The sequence below is a fragment of the Cardiocondyla obscurior genome, linkage group LG01 (genome assembly GCF_019399895.1).
Source record: "Cardiocondyla obscurior isolate alpha-2009 linkage group LG01, Cobs3.1, whole genome shotgun sequence".
NCBI classification, from domain to species: Eukaryota; Metazoa; Arthropoda; class Insecta; order Hymenoptera; family Formicidae; genus Cardiocondyla; species Cardiocondyla obscurior.
Genome location: NC_091864.1, coordinates 6,911,257 through 6,932,652, shown reverse-complemented (window position 1 = coordinate 6,932,652; position 21,396 = coordinate 6,911,257). Strand labels below are relative to the sequence as shown.

General features: G+C 40.9%; 2 protein-coding genes and 1 long non-coding RNA gene across 4 annotated transcripts in view; 1 reads left to right on the top strand and 2 right to left on the bottom strand.

The window, feature by feature from the left end:
* Positions 1–21,396, bottom strand: part of LOC139103836 (uncharacterized) — a 43,473-nt gene that overhangs the window by 17,368 nt on the left and 4,709 nt on the right. Inside the window, exon 2 of the long non-coding RNA XR_011545953.1 lies at positions 20,160–20,184. This is a non-coding gene — a long non-coding RNA (uncharacterized lncRNA). The remainder of the gene's footprint in view (positions 1–20,159; positions 20,185–21,396) is intronic.
* On the bottom strand, positions 1,537–4,732 carry LOC139103686 (organic cation transporter protein). Its single transcript, XM_070658607.1, has 2 exons — positions 4,285–4,732; positions 1,537–3,654 (listed from the first exon to the last, which is right to left on the bottom strand). Exon 2 carries the CDS (start codon positions 3,544–3,546, stop codon positions 1,846–1,848), a length of 1,701 nt encoding a protein of 566 aa, XP_070514708.1. The 5' UTR covers positions 3,547–3,654; positions 4,285–4,732; the 3' UTR covers positions 1,537–1,845.
* Superdeath (Suppressor of ER stress-induced death) lies at positions 13,609–21,225 on the top strand. 2 transcript variants are annotated; one of them, XM_070658461.1, is made up of 13 exons: positions 13,609–13,740; positions 15,482–15,851; positions 16,329–16,627; positions 17,022–17,180; positions 17,397–17,696; positions 17,808–17,991; positions 18,166–18,404; positions 18,556–18,739; positions 18,896–19,103; positions 19,186–19,663; positions 19,808–20,119; positions 20,279–20,360; positions 20,478–21,225. In XM_070658461.1, the coding sequence occupies exons 2-13, from the start codon at positions 15,495–15,497 to the stop codon at positions 20,625–20,627; spliced, it is 2,952 nt and encodes a 983-aa protein (XP_070514562.1). In that variant the 5' UTR covers positions 13,609–13,740; positions 15,482–15,494; the 3' UTR covers positions 20,628–21,225. The 2 variants fall into 2 exon arrangements, with proteins under 2 accessions (XP_070514562.1, XP_070514571.1); XM_070658470.1 differs by lacking the exon at positions 13,609–13,740 and adding an exon at positions 13,783–13,875.

The following is a 21,396-nucleotide window of genomic DNA, read 5'->3' as shown; positions in this document are numbered from 1 at the left end:
GCTGATGCAACGTTTTCTGCGATTTAATGGGTGAGAACAGAGCGAGAGTTCAGTAGGCGACGCGCGCTCCCTGCCACCGTGCTGCTGTGTTCCCGTATACACCCCGGACTCCAGCATCCTTCGCGCATGGACCCACACACGCTCGATATTGCAGGTAAGTGCACGATCGTCAAAGTCCGATAGATATAGATAATAGATATACGTACACAAATATCAATTTAAGCTTTGCTGCTTTTGTCCGAATTTTCCCAAGGAACGAGTCTTACTTTAAAAAATGTTTCCGGACATTAAACAAGAATGTATTTTATTTTACGTATCTATTTTACGTTTTAACTTAAAGTTTTTCTTTTTCATTGTTGAATATTATAATTTTTTTTTTTTATTAAGACTTATTACTATCCGTTTAAGAACCGTTAAAATACAAGTTCTTTAATAGAATATAGTTTTTGGAATCAATATCGCAGGTGAATGTCGTGAAGCGCGGAAACTCCGATCTAACAGAGAACATCGGAAACTTTAGGGAAACGTATTACACGTTGTGTTAGCTATTACTTAACTGCGTGACACAATTTGACACGGGATTAAAGAAGATAAAGCGCGATTAATTTTCATTACTTTGCCACCTAGTTTGAGTTTAACAAATAATTAAAATAAATCGCCTGAAAATTAATTCGCAATTTTATATTTATAATTCAATCTCCGACGATTCGCATTTTAATATCAATTAAAAAAATTTAATCAAATAAGGATCGGTTTAATTACGGTTTGAAGCGTCCGGCGTGAACTTCATCGAATTTTTTCACAAAGACAGGATCTCTCCTTATCGTCGTTAATTTTGTAGCGAAGAAAAAAAAAATCCGCGGATAACCGACGTGACCATTTTTCAAACTTTATGATTGGAAAAGCGTTGGGCCAGGCGACAAAGTTTTTCCATTAGCCAGGAAGAGAAGAGTGAGTCGGCGGTTTCATCAGGGCCGAGGATCTCCGAGGTTCTCCCGGAAGATCCTCTCTGAATTGCATCCGCGCCATTAGGATTATAGTGCGCTTTAAAGCGCCCTGCGCTCTTCCAGTTATCTCGCATAACACTTAAACCTCCCTCGGCCAGTTAATCTCGCTGAAAAGTAGCGAGATAAGTCGAACGTCAACAAATTTATTCTCTCTCGTTGACTTCTTTTACTCCGTCTTTTCCCTGCCCCTCCGACTAGGATTACTTCAGCGACCTCAAGAAATATTTTACGACGAGCGGAAACAGGGTGCAGATTGAACTTTAATCGCGTCTGCTGCGGAGAGTGCCCACTCGCAGAATTAAAATCTTCTTCATCGTTAAGCATTCACACGCGAGGAAACGAAATCGCGATAGAAAGTAGTGGTTAAAAAAAAAATCAAGGAACTTTGCCGGAGAGCGCAATTACTGAGTAACGTTAATGTAATTGTTAGGTTTATAATACTAACGCCTTACATACGTATGTTTTTATCGTTAAAATTTCGAAATCTATTAAATCTAATTCTTTTCTTTTTTTTATAAAAAATTAAATATTGTTAGTATAAAATTCGTTTTTTATATATACATAAGTATATGTAAATTTAATAATGCCTCTTTCTTTTTTCTTTCTTTTTCTTTTTTGTACAAATAAATTATTTCTAAATTTTTTCGTCGATGATAAAAGTGCGAGAGTTCAACCACAATTAAAAAATAAGTATCTCTTACAGACTGATACTAATGTAGCTACACAGTACGACATTTTCATGACGCCGGGACCATGTCCGCTTTCGTTTTAGAGTATTATTATAACTATAAGTACTAATTGAAGGCACTTAGCGAATTTCCTGCAATAATAAGCCCGTTTACATGTCGCTCAATTTCTCTTTTTCGTCTTTCTCGTGTATTTTTTCCATCGTGAGGTCCTGGTCGTTCTCGACGGTTTTCGCGCCGCCGCCTAAGCAGGTGGTGAAGCAAGTGTCGCCCTTGCCGAAATTCTCGCCGTCCTCGATGGTCTCCGGCATCGGCTGGTTCAGCGTTTCCGGTAAGTAGAGAGAGAGGAAGCCCGCTACCAAAGCGATTAACCCGAAGAGCATGGCCGGTACTCGCGGGTCCAGCGAGTCCAAGAGAAAGATCATGGGCGTGAGAGCGCCGCTGAGACGCGCGCACATGGAACCGATTCCGAGCGCCGTGTTCCTCACCACCGTAGGAAACAGCTCGGCCGTGTAGTTGTACACCACGGCAAACGAGCCGGCGATGCAGCCCTTACCGGCGAGCACTATCGTGACCTTCACCACGGCCACCAGGTCGCTGGTCACGCCGGTGATAGCGGCGGCGCAAATGCAGCATACGGCGCCTATTATCAAGAACGTGCTGATCAGGCATCTCCTGCCGGTGCGGTCCATGGTAAAGATTATTAAAATATACGTCGGTATTTCTAGCACGCCGCTTAGAAATAGCATAACGAACGGATTGCCGACGAGGTTGCCTATGTTGAGCGCCAGGCCGTAATAAGCGATCGAGTTCGCGAACCAGTTGAGGCAGATGTTTAGGCTCTTCTTACGGAGATTCGGCGTTTTGAAGAGATCTAACGCGCCGTACGACTTGTCCTCTTTAGTCTCGCTCTGTACTTTCGACTTGCTTATCAATCTGGCGGCGTCCACGTTGACGTCGCTGCCGTTCACCTTCAGTCCTTTCTGCACGATGACGATCGCCTCGGCGGCGCGGCCGTGTGCCCATAACCACCTGGGTGATTCGTCCATGAGCCACCAGTGCCCGAGTAGAATCGCGCTGTGCATTCCGTACACGATCTGCAGCCACATGCGATCCTTGAGCACGGCGCCCCACACGGCTACCAGCATGAAGCCCGTGGCGAAGGCCAGCTGGAACAGTATGCCGCACGCGGTTCTTTTTGACGGGCCCACCAACTCCATCGTCAGCACAAACCCGGTGATATAAGCCCCGGCGGAGCCGAAGATCCCGTACAAGAAACGAAGCGTCAAGAAGACGTAGTAATCGTTCACCAGAGCGACTAACACTCCGAGCACCAGCTGCGCCACCGCGGACACGTAGAATATAATCTTCCTGCCGTACTTATCCGCCATACTACCGAGGGTAACCGCCCCCAAGAACACGCCGAACATGTACGAGGATTGAGCAGCGGCGCCCATCCAGCGTCGCGAGCAAACGAAATTCCATTCCATGCCGCGCGAGGATTGAAAGTACGTCGTGTCGTAGGTCCACGAGTCGCATTCCCGGGTGACGTTTTCGAGATCCAAATAGTGGCAGCTGTCGAGGCGGCGCGGGAGACGGTCCGGCGACAATTCCGAGGTATTGCCCCAGTTGTTGGAGGTGGAATTGAGTAGCTCGCTGGTCAGGACAGATACGTTTGTTCCCGGGACGGCGCAGTGATGCGGCGGCACCGCTGCGACCGTCAGCAGAGTCAACATGTGCACCCCGGCCGTAAGGGCGGCGAGCAGGTGAAGGCAGTACTGCCGGAACTGGTACTTGCCGAATTCACCTAGGTGGGCCATTAGGTCCTCGAGATCTCGATCCACGCTCGCCATCTCAGGCTTCTAGCGAATTCGGGGAGGTTGTTTGAATGTCTCGTCACGTGTAACAGGCTATTTAACTCGCTGGTTATTCTCGTGCGTTAGGTGCCGCATACGATTACGCTGAAAGGACATTTACGCAGACGTAAATTAGCTCCGGTCTACACTCATGCCTTAAGGGAACGTGCGGCGTTAGGCCGCGAGCGTAAGCCGATAATTATTTGCACGCAATATTGAAAGAAAAATCTAGTTTAGTTATGTACGCGATATAATTTTTCTCATTCCTTTACGTTGCTGATTAAGATTTCAAATGACTTTTTTCTTTTTTTGTATGACGTATCTCGCAATGCCGATGCATGTATTTTTATTATACTTCGATCCAATCGATGATTTAATAATGACTTAATGACTTGGTCGGTTAAATAACTTGACAGACGCATTGGTTTTCTTTTGCGCAATTCAAATTAAACTTCGATTATTTTTACGGGAAATGTGTTACGTACATTTATTAAGACGTCTGCAAAAAAATAAAAAAAATAAAAAAAAGAAAAAAAAAAGTAAAAAAAAGTAAAAGAAAAAGAAAAAAAAAAATTAAACTATCGTAATAATTAATGAAATGTAAAGTCCAACGCTTTGGTAAATTGAGTTTTAATTAGCTACTACCGTTAAGAGTCAACGGATCGTTTGCCGAGTCAAAAATAAAGCTTTCAATTTCAGGAGGTTCATAATCTATTGCCGCTAAGTGGGCCGTACCTTGTTTTCGGCTGCAATTTGTACACAACGAATAAAACATCCACTCGATCACCGCAGAATATCACGACGTAGTGACAAGCGAACGGGCTCGTGTCGTCGATGATCGATTAATCTGCCGGTACATTCGTCTCGATCGCGATTCGTGGGAGAGCGGCTGCGCGAGCCTCCGCTGCCTAATGTCTCCGGCGAGCTGAGGAGAACGACTGGTTTTCCGTTCTCCAGCTTGAGATCTAAGAGATTGGACGATTCCTCCGAGTAGATTTTACAATACTTAACAAAATTTACGTCCGCCCTTGCACGCGATACAGTCACTCGCGATTGTTACTCGCACTTGGCCTCTTCCGCGTGGATTTCTTCAGAGCAGCTAATTCCACTCTGCGAGACGTTTCGCTCATCCGGGAAAAGTTTCTTGCGCGAAGCGATTGCGTTATCAATAACTGACAAGCATAATCGAGAGCTCACGAATAACGATGCATACGAATAAAAGTAGTAAACACAAGCCGACTTTACGTAACACGTCTGCTGCACTAATTAATTTCAAAAGATATTAGGCTCAATTATTTTAGATTTAAGACCACGAAAAAGAAGAAGGAAGAGCTCCGATTAAAATACTAATTTTTTTATTTTAATTCAATTTCGGCTGCAGCTTGAAAATTTGTCTCGTAGATTATCTAGATTTCACAATTATTTAGATGATACCGTAATCTAATCAATTGGATTGTGGACAAAGTTCCGATTATTTCAAAATTAATCATCGATTGCTTTCTAGTATAATATTCGATTTTCAATTTTAAACCATCTACTTGTCGATTAATATTTTAAGTAAAAAATTATTAAAAAATATTAATAAGTAAACACTCGTGCTCCCTATTTATAAAACGAACTTCTAAGATTTCTTATCGGTCACATGCTACTGTATCATTGTACTGATTATGCTTGCGAGCTCGGCACTGTAGTTTCGAGAGCGTGTTATGAATGCTAGTGATTGACGATAACAGTTATTTTTGATACGCAAATAATGGCACGTATGCCCGACTATTGGCGTTATGATACGTCATATATTATCACAGTGTTTCTTCGTGCACAGATCTGTTGGAATCGCTAAATTTTTCTTTGACAAACGTTCACATTTTCCGCCAAGACTGCGTTAAATGCCAATCTCTGTGTATTAAAATTTATGGTATAGAGAGGCGAAAGGAATTGAATTGCTTTTTGCGATATTGTGAAATTGTCTCGCCATTTAAAGAGAAAACCGATCGCTGAATGAGAGAAGCTGTTGACGCCGGGAATGAATTTATACTCGGGCGAAAGTGTCATGAGATAAAAACCTCGCGCCTGCTAAAAATTGATAACTATTAAAATTATCGTCTAATTAGTAATTATTTTCGTTATAATATTCAACAAAACCGAAATTAATCTCACCGGCGTTCATAATAATTAATTGGACGTCGGCTTTGAATTTAATTAGAAATCGGATGTACGCGATGACGCAGAAGAGACACGTGCGAATAGTTTTAGCGCGAGAATCCGGTTACCTACGTTCTTTGAAACTCATTTTGTCATTGTGCCGCATATTTTCGCACGGCGGCAAATGTCGCGGCACAAATAAATACGACAGCTTTATACATCGCGGTATCTCCGCGCGGAAACCTAATCGCACTGTCATCACCGTAAATCTGTCACACTGCACATTACCAGGTTCTGATGCCGTTGGTAATCGCACTTAATCCGCGATAACGAGGCTCTTACAAAATTTCGGCGCTGGCGCCGTGACTCGAATAACTTTTGTCTAAATTATGCGCTTTTTTTTCCCTCCTCTTTTCGTCTCCCAGCGTTATTAATAGACTGAATTTCAAACGGTAACGACAAATCTAGGACTGGCTCTCACTATATCGGCACCCCGCTGCTACTCCTAAAGCCTCTTACGGCACGTTGTTTCGCAGAGGAATCAGCAGATGGCTATTCCTTAAGTCATAAACGCGTATAAGTGGAAAATGGGGTACGCCAAACCCCACCGCGCGTCACAGACGTCAAATAAATTATTTCTTAATTGCTTAACTGTTACTGAACGATGGTGATTGTACGCGACACACGCCCTCGCCACCGGCCGATTTTTAAACGAAATGTTTGCCACGGTTAAACGATGCCCAGCAGGCTTTGGCAACGAGCGATGCCCAGCGCGGCTTTAAATTTCTAGAGCATCGCCACTGGTCCGGATTCTTCTTCAATTAAACATGTACTTTGTGCTCGGTGTCCTTGACATTACGCCGCTGGTTTATAACCAGGCGATAATTGCCGGCAATGACCGATGCGGCTACTCGAAAGACGACAAGTAGATTGATTATTCCTAATTAATCAATCGGTCCGAAGTGAAACTTTCGCGCTCACAATCTGTAGCTTTAAACAAAATTTAAGAATCACGGAAACGCGATAACCGCGATATCGATTTGACGACCAATTGCCGACTGTGCGAGTTTTCCTTTTTTTTTCTTTTCTATGCAAATTGTGTTTAATTAATTAATAATTTATACATTCGAGCCGCTATTGCTTTAACGAGCGCTTGCGAATATATTTAAATTGGAATTAGAACGGCTTGACTTTTGAACACAATTTCAATGTCTCTCGCATGTATTAAGGCGTTGCGCTTCAATGATCGTTAATGAAAGTTATCATCGGGCCACGAATCGTCATTCACTGAGGAGCGTGGAGAAATTTAGAGACAATTTCGGTGGGAAACACGCCGCGATCGGCAATATTCCGACGATGTTCGCGCCAGCAACCGGTACGTACCGCCCCGTCACTTCGTTCGCCGGAATCAAACTTCAAGATGATATTGCGTAACGGGCTCGTGAATTTCACGTCTCCAATCGAACAGGAATCGAACGATCCGAACGCTAATTGCAGGAACATTTTAAATATCGCGTGATTGTTGTACCCGTTGATAACTCGCGCAATTGACTCTGAGATAAATTCGTACCCGCTATCGAAGATCGTTGTATTGTTTTCCCCGCATATAAAATGCAACGGTAACATTGTACAATCCGTGATAGCGCCGCCCGTCCAAATAAAATCTATTTTTAAAAACGTTCAAACGATTTTGTAAGCGCGAGTTAAACGATAACTATTAATACGGCACAAACACCTAGTGTCCCGAGTGAATTTATTGCTTCCAGTTATCAGGGATGCTCCGAGATTAGGGAATAAAGTCTTTTCTTTCTTTTTTTTTCCGTTTATAAAGCAGAATGATATATTGCACGATTAATGACACCCTAATGAGAAAAGAATCGATTTTCTTTTTACAAACGCTTAGGCAGAATAATTCTTCTTACCGTACGAAGCAGAAAATAAATACGCCGCTTAGCAAATGTGGCTCACGAGTGATGTTTTAGGACAGGAAACAAATGGTTCGAAAATAGAACTTTTAACGTACTCGAGATACGGCGGTTTGTGAAATAACTGTGTAGGATGTGCTAATTTCGTAATGATATTGCGTAACACATCTAGCGCTATTGCGTTAAAGTGTCGCGGTGAGACGTTCAACGCGCGACTTGTATAATGAAAATATTTAACGTCTTCATGTTTAATGGACAAACGTTACTCTTGCGATTGATAATTCGCTTAACCATACACGTTTCCGTGCAATTATATTGTTTTTTTTTTTAACTATGTCGGTGTGACATAAATCAACAGGATGTACGATTAAAGCTCCATCCCGATAACGTTTTATTAAGCGGCGCCACGGTGCTCTTATTGGATTTCTTCTTTCCGTCGGCGGTTAAAGAGTGACCCCATTTATTTATTATTTAATACCTTTTTATATTTGCTTCGAAAATTTTAGGCCAGCCAACTAGTCTGTGCAAGTTAATTTTAACAAATTAAAAATAATTACGAAGGCCCGTAACGCGGAAAGTGCGCCATAAAAAAAAAATAAAAAAAAATTACATGTAAGCCGCCAATCATAATAAATTTACTACCCTATAAAAGTTTATTATAAATTAAGTCTCACTATTAATTAATTCAATAACTAAAATTCTTACGATCGTTACTCGATTCTTATTAAATTCTCACAGGGTAACTTCACGTTTACCACGGCTGGCGACTTACACGTAATTCTTTTTACAGCGCGGGAGAACCGGCTCCCGCGGGCCGGGAGGCGGAAAGAAGGGCCGGGAATGAAGAGACGCGGACGAAATTTCATGCTGCTTGACGGAATGCGGGTCATACGCTAAACGCGGTATCGGCCTGCCGACGGATAGAATCTGGAACGACGAGGCACTCTCTCTGGCGCGTGTGGTACGCGCGACCCGTCCGCGATAATGGAAAAGCTATGTTCGCCGCAGAAATACGCGTTGTGCCACAATGCGCGCGCTTAAAAAATCACACGGCGGCGCGAAGATCTGAGGACCGGCGGATCTGCGAGAGTGCGGTTTCATCTCGGAGTAGAAGAAAAAAAAGGGGAGGGAGGAAAAAAAAACACGTAAAAGACTTGTGAGAAAGACGAGACGTTGATTACTTTCGCGCATTGCGACCTGAGATTTTTATTGACTCACGTCGGCTTTAATTAGTCGGTCGGTTTGTTATATTTCCGCGTTTTCTCGAATAACTTGGCTTGTGCACAACAAGCGGGCGGGACAGGATTCTGGCATCCAGCGCACGGCTGCAAGTAACGGATTCTGGTGTCAATGACCGGTATAATCGTTGCGTATTGATAACGGGTCGAAAATATTCATTTCTTCTTTTTATGCACGCGTCCTTTGATAACGCCCAGCATCACCGAGGATGCCCGATGTAAGTGCCGATTAAGATAGCCGTATCGAGATCGAGAAAATGACAATTATCGGATTCAGTTAGTCAGAAGTAAGAGTTTAAATATATCTACGCGGTATATATAGTTACCTTGAACTTACGGTACTTCGCGGCTAATTTGGTCGTAAAACTTGAATTAAAAATTGACGGCAGTTTCCACGATAACGGAAAATTAATATAACATCGAATTTAAGTATAAATGATGAAAATTAATCAAGCGAATAAAAAAACCCGAAGCGAAGACTTCCTTCAAAAGTCACCTGGCTCTAAAAATATATACGTAAACAGAACAAAATGTTCTTTTTCATATTGTGTTAAGACTATGGAAAATTAATACGCCGAAGACGTAACTCCAACAATATTTAAAATGTAAAAAATAAAAAAAAATAAAAAAATAGAAAATCGTCCCGTGTCTTTGGTATCAGTCAATCAAGAGCGAAGGGGCAATCGAAAGTTACGATCTCTAATCCCACTTTCTCGAATGCGGCTATCAAGCACCTAACAATTTGCAGCTACTTTGTTCAACGCGAGCGTTTCGTCCGTGAATATCGCGGGAGATTGCCTCGCAACAGGCGGTGCAGCTTCGATATTGATACAGGCAGCCGATACGTGCACGTGTGTACGCTGCAGCTGGTCTCGGACAAGACGGTGACTCGCGCCGGGATCGAGTTATCGCGAGTTATTCGCCCAAGCTGCGAAGAGGCGGCTCTCGTTATCCGATTACATGATTTATTTTACGAGGTGTACGCGACGGGCGGAAGTAGGCACCGCGGGGGTGAACGGGCGGGGCACCCAAGTGGATAATGACGGAATAGGTATAGGGTGAATGCACCGGGTACGCAGCCGGTCAATGGGCAAGAATGCGTATCGGAGTGTTTGGCGACGTTGAATTTATTTCAAACCCGGGGATTTTGCGAAGCCACTCGGCGCGCGCGTGTGCGCGCTCGATCGCGCCTACGCTTCAAACGGTGCTGATAGTGGGTCCACTAAAGTACGGTTACCAGCGAGAGAATTCCGATTAAACCACGTTGGCGCGCTGAAAAATCGCCCGGTTCGGTGGGCCCATCAACGTGACATTGAACTCCTGCGGGTTTTTAACTGGGGAGGCACCGACACGCCGAGACACCGTTTATTTAACACGGCATGATATCGGGGGCCGATAGCCAATTCAATCCGTATTTATCGTGTAATGGAGCATCGAAAGGACTCGCGTATTTCGTAATGCGCCCGATGAGTTGTCGAGAAGAAAACATCTCGTTACTCCTCCTTGAGTTGTCAGTTCGACGCGCGTTTATCCATACAACACGGTAGCTATTCAGCAAAGTGGTCTGTCATTGCGATAAATAACCGACCTTCCTCATGTCAGTTTTATGACTTCGTCGCGGAATATCAAAATCGTCATTCGCACCGAGATAATTTTCGTGCTCAGCGAGTGGAAAGATGGACTTCCTCCCTTATTTCGTTTTTCAGGGCCAATACAGATCAAATTCCGATTTGCGACTTTTAGTAAGGCGATATTAATATATTTCTCATAATCAGCTCGTCAGAATTTTTCTCAGATTAATTAAATAAAAAAAAAATTAATAATAATAAGAAAAATCGTTTAAGAAACTGTTTCTTTTCTTCTCTGAAAAATCAATAATTTTAATATCGTCGTATTTATTACCGAACATCCTGCATCGCGCTAAGCTACCACGAAGGAAACGCGAAGGAAGCGCATCCGGGCGGAAGAAGCCTTAAGAAATTTTCGGGCCGGTTAAAGAAGAACGCGCAGGTTTCGTATATAAGTTGCTGCGTATACGCGGCATGCTCGATTACAATGGTAGCTAGGGGTCGGTGTTTCGTTCCGTAAGGGCACACCACAATGAACGGTAACCCAAGCCTCCGCCTTCGCCGCGGATGGACCGTGCTTTCGTCTTCCCGGTGTAAAATTACTGGGTGCTTTGGGATTTTCGATTCGCCCGTATTCGGGTCTCGAGAGCGTCCCTAGAAAATGAAATTCGATGTGCCAACCGGCCCCGGGAATTCGATCGCCGAAACACATCGCGCCGATAAGAGTCTTTGCTATTCTAATGGAATAGCGGAGGCTCATTCATCTCGATTTACGTGGCGCCGCGATAAGGAACGTCGTTTAAACGATGCGAATGAAAAATGATATTGTTCGCCGTCCAATACGAGGACCCTCGTACATCATTTTTTTTTTTATGAATTTTCCATTTCGCGCTTACACTCCCCCGTAATAACAATTTGTTACACGTTACAGACAAATTGAATATATTTATTTTAAGAATATACAAGCGTCAGGGTATATTTGATTATTCGAAAACTAAATGATAAAATAATACCGCGGCAATTAAATATTTTTTTAATAAAGTAACGGCTTTGCTCCGTCAATTTTGTGAATATTAATCAATCGTAAAGGATTAAGAATGATTATATTATACTTTGCGCACGTGAAGCGCGACTTGGCGAAGCTTCGCGGCTCCGTATTCGAAGTGCGATTGTGGAAGTGGAGTTCGGGGTTAATTCACTTTCGCACTTATATCGTCAGGACGCGTTGGTACATGCGAGATTCAATAACGCGGGCCCCATATGTGACAAATCGCGTACTATGAGCCGTCGTCGCCGGCGGACGACTTCAATCAATTAGGGACGCTCGTCTTCGCCTAACTTAATTATCCGCCCTCGGTAATTTATAGGATTATTAGGTACTTACTGGGCTGATATCCCGATATCTGAACTTATTGATTTTCGATTGGGGGGGAAAGGGTGGGGGGATTAAAAGGCCGGTCCGGCGCGTCTTCGTGTCGCGTGCGATTCGCGAGATCGCGCAGATAAGACTGGAATTAAATTGCATGACGACAAAACGATATATTTCCACGGCAGGTGGCTTGTATCGTTGTGACGAAATAATTGCAGCGCTTCCCACTTGTTTGCACAGATGCTCCTCCCGGCCTTTGCCGTGTTTTTCACAAAAGTTAACGGAATTTTCAACACCCACGAAGATTACTTCGCGGGCAGCTAAGAATTATTACCGGCATTGTAAACACGCGTGGATTAAATAAATCTGTTTCGCAATTAATGGCGATTCGTGGTAATTACGTACGTAAGTGAAATAATTTATGCGCGTGTCTTTCTTGATTTTGTGTCGCTTGTGTTTACGCAGAAATAGATAATTTGTCAAACGCTGCCTCTGCTATGTAATGTTTGCGTAAATTAAAAAAAAAAAAATGATATCATGTTCGCGGACTCGTTTTGATAACTTTCCGGATCGATTTTATAGCAATTACTTACGCGGTCACATACTGACAAATTGCTATGCTTTAAGTTAATTAATTAGAAATATCGCAAAGGAGAAGATCAAACTATGCGCGGAGTATTTCTTTTTAAAATAAATATTTGCTCGAAGAAACACTGTGAGATCGTATTATTATAATGCGTAACGCTTTACATTATATGTGCTGATAATGATTACATGCGCATCAATTATCGTGTTAACACAGCGTGAATCCTTTCGTGACTTTGTGGTAAACGACTGATGGGCAATTTCAAATTGTTGCTGTAACGAGATTACTTTTTTTTTTTTTTTCTTTTCCGAGGTAAACCATTTTTTTGTCTTATTATTTCGCTCTTTTTCAATAATTGACTAATTAATTTACTTATTGCGGACGTTGCGCATTCTGCGAGTGGGCACTGGTCCAGCGAGCTCTTTGATATGTGAATTATTGATATTCCATAAATGGAGGTTCATTCAATTTAAATAATTAGAAGCAGTAACGGTTCGGCTTTAAGAATATCAGTCTGCAATGCATATAATTATTGAACCGTAATTTTCAGCATATCAAATGTGGTATTCTAATTTATTTAATGATTCCCTAAGGCACAAAAAGGCTCTCATTGGTGTCGCATAAATTTCTAATTACCTATCAAAAGCAGTAAACTTTCGTGTTTCATTAGGAATTTTTATATCAGTAATCAGTATAAAATCAAATATTTATGTATTCCTAACAGTAAACGTCATTTTTTTTCTTTTTTAGAAAAAGAAAAACTACGGCTAAAACGTACGATTCTTGTCGAGCCGGCGATTATGTAAAAGCCAAAGAAACGTCTTGGTCATTTATAAATTAATTTATAACATTTAGAAGAAATGTTTCTCTCTCTTAAAGTGAGAAACATCGTCTGATAAAGTGATTAGTAACAATTATTGGCTCTGCATCCAATGGAAAAGTTCATCGGGGTATGAGCCAGGGTGCAATGAACCTGGGACGCGCCGGATTGAAGTTAATTCGGAATTCACGCATGCTAAAAGAGGTACACGCGCCTCATCCTGAACACGATCGTCGTTCTCGACAAACCGGACGCCGCTCGTACGGTATCCTGCGATTCGGAAGGCACGTGTCTGGCTGATAGAAGGACACCGTATCGACCAATACAGCGATCGCGGCGACGATCAAGAAACCTGGATGACCAGGAGAGGAAGCGACGAAGTTGTATCGCGCCCTGTTCCTTGGCAGTTGCGCGCAGACCATCGAGCGGAGCGGAGTGCTTACGTTGATCACCGCCGGTGATCCTGTTCTCCAATCGGTGCCCGATGGTACGAGGTGTCGCGGGATAGAAGATCGAACTACGGCCACGAGAGAAATCTATCGTGTGAGTTCAACGTTCAATTTCAGACGGGAGCGGGGTCCCTGGTATTGGTCGAACAGTTTCACTGGGTGCATTACGTGGAGCTTCTTAGACATCGTGATGAAATCTCGGTGCCGTTGAAATTGTGCATACGTTGTGGTAATTGCGTAAAATTATATGCTGACGTCGAATCGTTCAAGGCGCGAAGCTCCGGCCAGTGTTTTCTGATCGTTAATTTATTTTAGCTCTCACTTTTGTTATTTTCGTTAAGTTTCTTTTTTATTAAAGACGTATTTTATTTTAGGAAAAAAAAAAAAAAAAATTTAGTACAGGGATAATATGTTACAGTCGTACTAGTTGGTTATCAAGTTGTCTACTTTTCAACGTCAGAAAAAGCCGTTTGAATATGGATATTCGAATTCGTAGCGTCCTTTGGAACATCTAGCTTTACGTAACCTTGAGAAATATTATTATATTGGTGAAGCGTAAAATATAAGAACGTGTAACCGCAGAAGACAATAAGAATTTTCTTATGCAAGTCTTTTGTGAGGCGCGGCAATAATGGGACGCGAAGTCTAGGAAATCTGCAATCTTTCCTGTCCTAAGAGGATAAATGCGGGAGATAAATCCTGTCATTAGTAGCACGAGGTGTCGGCATGATGTTCGCCGATATCATGATACGCCGAGAAAAACTGACGTCGCGGCATTCCTCAAACGTGGTCTTATACTATTTCTTTTCTTTTTTCTTTTTTTTTTTCTTTTACGTGAAATCGGCGCGGTTGATTGCCTCGCTGGCACTTAACGCGGAAACACAAGTACTACTAGCAATTTTTCAGCGAAATTGGGAATTGTCTGCGAACGAAAAAGCGTGGCTGAGGCATGTGTTTGATTTGTGATATTAAGTGTTTACCGAGCTCAACGTAACGCGGTGTTTCTTCATTTAAATACAGATTAGGCAGAGTGCGTAGATTGCAGTTCACGTTGCATAATGAGGACAAAAACACGTCACTCAGCGTGGGTTATTTAAATAATTAAATAGTTAATGCATACATTTGAGTTGCATAGTTTACACACCGATTTAGAAGATATTGCGATATTCTTGGCATACAGCAGCAGAGAAAATAATACGTAATGTAATAACTTTTTTTCACGTTATAATATTAATATCAATGATGCAAATAATAATATATATGTATCTACAAGTGTATATACATATGTATATACAGAATACGTTTAAAGAGCGCTGTCGGAGCTAATATGTTAATCTATCTATTTTTTTTCATTAATTATAAAACAAAGATAACGTGATGCGTCGGCGCTGATAGCGTGCTCCTCAAATGCGTCTATAGTTGTCTCGGTCAACGTACGACTGTGTTGTAATGGTTGCAAAATTCTTTCACGAGAGATCGTCGGTGCGAGAACTTTATTTCAATTCAGGCACGCTATTCGCGTTTCCTTGACACGCTCACTCGAACCGTTTGGAACGTAAAATTACTTTCAATGATCGCTTGCCTTCACCTGATTTACGCGGAACAAAACGTCTTTTAGGCTCATTAATCGCTCGTTAAATTAATTTCTCGTTAGGTTTTCGTTAAATAAAGCTAAAGTATTTCCAGAATTTAAATTTCGCGATTAATAACGCCAGCGTAATAAAAAAAATACAAAAAAAAAAAATTAAGTTACTTGTAAACTCGACAGAAATCAATACAAAGTAATGGAGCGGCAAAACTAAAAAAAATTTACACGTGTATCTTTCTTTTGCCAGGCTCACACATGATATGACTCAGTCTCGTGAGGTTCTAGCGATGATGGACGCGCACACAACTACGTTTGGACGTGAAAAAGGCTGCACGTTAACGCTGTTGGGTCTTTTCCTCTTGGGTGCATTTTTTCTAATTAGCTTGGTTGCCACCGGTTTGTTAGTGTACCATTTTGCACCATGTCTCGAGGAGAAACAATCTCAGCCGTGCACGGCCACCGAAAGCGACTCGCTCTTACAGACGGGCAGAAGTTTTTCGGCGATGCCAACGAAAAAGAAAATAGACGTCAGATTGCCGAAGACAGTCGTTCCCGATCTGTACGAATTGTGGCTGACACCATTTATATGGGAAGGCAACTTTACTTTCCGCGGCGAGGTAATTATAATTAATATATTTTATGTTTGGCAGTTGACTATAGTTTTTTTTATCGCGTACCGATAGTGTTAAGGATTTACTTAAATATTTCGGTCTTTTTTCTGTTCTTTCTTTCCCTTTTTTTTTTTTTTTTTTTTACATTATAGAGATATCTTCATCGTTTAAATTAACGACGAACCGGTTTATCTGTCTTACGAACGTCTACTTTCCAGCGAGAATTGAATGCGTAATGCTTCTACGTATTTAATTCCTGATTCTATACGTAAGCTATTATTGCCGTCACGAAGAGAGACGCGCCTAGCGATTGACGCAACCGTTCACTTTCTTATATTGAATACATAAAGAACAAGCTTAGGCCTTTCGAGCTGCGATTGATTAAACAAGTTTTATATCGTGCGTTTGTAAAAACTTTTTGATCCATGGGATTCTTTACGATTCTGAAATATTTTTTTATTTAAATACTTTTGATTTGTTCAGGTGAAAATTTTGATCAACGTGACAAAGGATACGAACAATGTTACGTTGCACGCCGTCGACATGAAGATCGATGAGGGCTTTACGAGTATTAGAGAGTTCTCGGCGAAGAACAACAAGACCAAGATAATCGGAATCGTGGAGCAGAGAAACGACACCGACAGGCAATTTCACGTGATTAGAACATCGAACACGTTGAAGAAAGGCAAGCAATACGTCGTGCATCTCAAGTTCATTGGCCATTTGAACGACTATCTGCAGGGTTTCTACAGGAGCTCGTATACGGTCGGCAATCAAACAAGGTAAATTATATCGCAATTTATAACCGGGGTAACTTAAAATAATTTGTTTCTTGCTATAATCGATTTAATTAAAGCACATGCGTATTTTCTCTTCTATATATTTTATTTTATTTTTCTTTTAAATAAAATTATTTTATTTGTTACTCAGCAAATTTAAAATAAAAAGTTTCAAAATATTTAAATGAACCGAAGATCAGGTTAAAATTATGGTATTAAATTTCGTGATTTTTTGAACGTTATCTTGAACTTATCGTGTCAAAGTATTTTAATTAGAGAGCAGAGCAAGTAGATTAGCTCTTGAATAGCTTTGTTGTGGCTGCTTGTTTGGCTTGCGGACCGATTCGGAGCACTCCTGTCAACAGTTTGCTAAAGGTATCTGGATCCTGCGTTATAGATGGATTGCTACAACTCAGTTTCAACCGACGGATGCGCGCCGTGCTTTCCCGTGTTTCGACGAACCGGCATTGAAAGCCAAATTCCAAATCAACATTGCGCGTCCCAGGAATATGACGTCTATCTCGAATATGCCCAGAAGAGGAGAACCGATGCCAGTGTAAGTAACTGTATTTCCCTAAGTGTTACCGTATCATTTTAGGAATTCGAATAATTTTCATACGATCCAATAACGTCTCTACAAATTTTCATTAATTCAAAATAAATTTAATATAAATTTCTTTTCTTTTAATATCAAGCTTCAACGCTAATTATAATTAAATAAAAATTAAAGTTTTAACGAGAACCTTTTCTTTTCTTTTTTTCTAATAATTAGGCCCGGTTTAGACTCGTACCAGTGGGATCATTACGAACGTTCGGTTCCGATGTCTACGTACTTGGTGGCCTTTATAGTCTCCGACTTTGATGTACGAAAATCGGAAGACGGTAACTTCAGAGTCTGGGCGCGCCACGATGCCATTAATCAATCTCAATATAGCTTAGATATCGGGCCGAAAATACTCAAATACTTCGAGGACTATTTCAAAATCAAATTCCCTCTGCCGAAGATGGACATGGTCGCGCTGCCTGATTTTTCAGCCGGTGCCATGGAAAATTGGGGATTGATAACGTACAGGTGAGAGACGCGTTTAAAGATCCGCGATAATTATTTCGGATAAGCTAATGATTGACTTGTTAATTTAATTAATTAATAATTAATTAATTAATATAATTAATGTTTATTTAGGGAGACCGCGATGTTGTATCAAGAAGGTATATCGACCAGAGGGAGTAAGCAGCGGGTAGGCGTCGTGGTATCTCACGAACTCGCCCATCAATGGTTTGGAAACTTGGTTACTCCAAGTTGGTGGACGGATCTTTGGCTGAACGAAGGGTTCGCTAGTTATATAGAGTACATCGGCATGGACGCGGTAAGCCATTTAATCGATACGCGATTACATGTCGCACGCATCGGCAAAATTTCTGTCACAGCTCAGTAATTTTAAATCATTTAAAACCATTTAAAAAGTTTTATATTCTTTCAGCATATTTGACGTAATAACTGTCGCAACGTTAATACGATATATTTTCGAACCGCGTTTTAGGTGGAACCAACGTGGAAGGCCTTGGAACAGTTTGTCGTTCACGAGCTTCAAAATGTATTTAGTTTGGACGCTTTAGAGTCATCCCATCCCATATCTATCGAAGTCGGCCATCCGGACGAGATCGGTGAAATCTTTGACAAGATTTCTTACGGAAAAGGCGCTTCTATAATTAGAATGATGGATCATTTCCTCACGACGGAAGTCTTCAAGAGAGGTCTAACTAATTACTTGAATTCAAAGTGAGTAACTAATATCCTGAATTTTTTTTTTCTTTTTTTTTTTTCTATGTAAATTAATTTAAAATGCATATAAATAAAAATATTTAACATAAGTTTACTACAAAAAAAAAAATAAAATAATAATTGCTGTGCACTTTTTCGTAATTAACAGAGCCTATCAAAGTGCCGAGCAGAATGACTTGTGGTGCGCTTTGACGAAACAAGCTCATAAAGATAAAGTACTTGATCCAAGTGTGACTGTTAAAGAAATAATGGATACTTGGACATTGCAAACGGGTTTTCCCGTAGTCACCGTTACACGAAACTACAACAACAACAGTATTACTCTGACCCAGGTGCGTTAAAAATAATTAAAACTAAAATTAACAAAATGACATCGGTGAAATAAAATCTCAATAAATATTGTAATATTATCCGACAGCGAAAAGTTACGTAGCCAACGAGTTATTTGCGATTTAAGCGACATGTAATTGCGTTTATTTTTCGCGCAGGAACGTTTTCTACTTCGCAATAGCGGCACGATGGTCACTTCTGATGCGGAGCCATTATGGTGGATACCTATCACTTATACGAGCGAGAAGCAATTAAATTTCACTAACACACGACCTACGAAATGGATGAAAGCCGAACGATCAATCATCCTTAACGATATAGATGCAGACCCGACTCAGTGGGTACTTTTCAACGTGCAAGAAACTGGTAATTATATTTTAATTTTAATGAAATATTCGCAAAATAAAATTACGCTTTATCTAAAATATGTACGGACGTTTTGCAACAGGATATTATAGAGTGAACTACGACAGAGCAAACTGGCAGATGATAATCAAACAATTAAATAAGCAAAGTTTCAAAGATATCTCGACGATCAATCGAGCGCAGCTGATCGACGACGCTCTCAATTTAGCCAAAGCCGGCAAGCTCGATTACACTATCGCATTCGACGTTACATCGTATTTGGCACACGAAATCGAGTATCTGCCCTGGAGGGCGGCTTTCACTGACATTGATTACCTCAACGACATGTTAATTAAAACGCAAGGCTACGACAAATTTAGGGTGTACATTTTGAAACTGCTCGACAATGTGTACAAGCAGGTCGGCTTCATTGATAAAGTAGGTGATCCCCAATTAACCGTTTTTACCCGGATTGACGTTCTAAATTGGGCGTGCGACTTTGATCACGAAGATTGCGTTATGAATGCCGTGCAACAATTTAAGAATTGGCGTAACACTCCTAATCCGGACGTTAACAATCCGTAAGTGGGCTGATTATATCACGTCACGTCATTTAAGATGATATTATTCATTCGTCGCCGCGTTCAAACATTTTTCATTGTCCTCAAAGTACGTTAATGCGACGAATTCGCGGATACACCGTAATTAAAAATTTTGCATTCTAGAATTTCCCCAAATTTGAAAAGCGTGGTTTATTGCACGGCCATTCGAGTTGGCGGACAGAGCGAGTGGGAATTCGCTTGGCAGCGATACCGAGGAACTAACGTAGGGTCGGAGAAGGATTTGCTTCTACAATCATTGGCTTGCACGAGAGAAATATGGCTGTTGAATCGATTCTTAGACTGGGCCGTCACGGAAAATTCGGGAATCAGGAAGCAAGATGCGACTCGAGTTTTTGGATCAGTCTCCAGCAATATCGTCGGACAGCCGCTCACGTTTAATTACTTTAGAAATAAGTGGACTCACCTCAGAGAATAGTAAGTCGCCAAATTCTATATTCACGACGTCGTCTCTTACCTTCGTATCTTTCCACCATCGGTTTCTATAAAAATAGAAAATTGAAGTTAATTGGCAACTCAATTATTTATAATTAGAAAATACTAATAATATTAACGCCGTATTTTTATTATTTCTAGTTTTGGAACGTCGCTGTCTACTGTTAACAATATAATAAAATCAGCAACGAGAGGAATAAGCACGAGTTACGAACTGAGAGATGTAAGTCAAGCAGTATTAGTACGGCTTGTATTTTCAAAAAAATTTAAAGCAAGCTTAAAAAAAAAAAAAAAAATGTTTATAAGTAAAAAATAAGTGAACAAATAATTTAATTTTTAGCTGATGGAATTTGCAAAGGAGCACATAGACGAACTTGGTACCGCGACGCGGACAATACAGCAAGCGGTGGAACGCGCGGAATCCAATATTCGATGGCTCGGCAACAATCACGGGACGATTCGCGATTGGTTGCAAAGAAACACCGCGTAATCGTTAATGAGAGATATATTTGGTTCTTTCTCGCAGGGCCAAATCGTGTGTGCAGCATATATAGTTGTTTGATTTCCCGAAACTCATCGCAGTGTCGAAAACGGCACGCGAATATTGGTCTGTACTCAGTAAACTATAAATAGTGCACGGAGAACAAAATTGCAAAATAGTTTACTGTCGCGTCATACAAGACTATTATACGTTTTTGTATGCATTTGTAAATATATGGCCAGCATTTACGCGATATTTATATACGCAAAGCTGAATACGGCGCTCCGTAGCGTCTCATGTTCACATTCCTGATTATGCCGCTAGATTATGGAATATATTTTAAATATGGAAAGTGATAATATTATTAATCCCTTTACGATGTATGTCGAATCATAACTGTTGCGTAAACTACTCTATAAGTCTGATGAACTTTATTGTTAAGTTACCGATTACTAAAAAGTAAAGAAAATTAATTTTTGTTCAAAGTAACGTTTAATATTATTAGAAGTAATGAATTTGTAGAAAACTTTCAGTTTTAAAGTTTTAATATGTGGTAAAATGTCATTAAAAAGAGAAAAAGAAAAAAGAAGAAGAAAAAAAAAAACAATTTGTAACTGTATCGTTATTGGGAATTGCCTATTAGATTGATATAATTAATAACGAATGCTCGTGTATAATTAACAGCGTTTTCAGCAGCCATTATAAAACATCGGATACGGAACACATTGAAAATAACTACTTTTAATCGCTCATCGATAAAGACAATAAATTTATATGT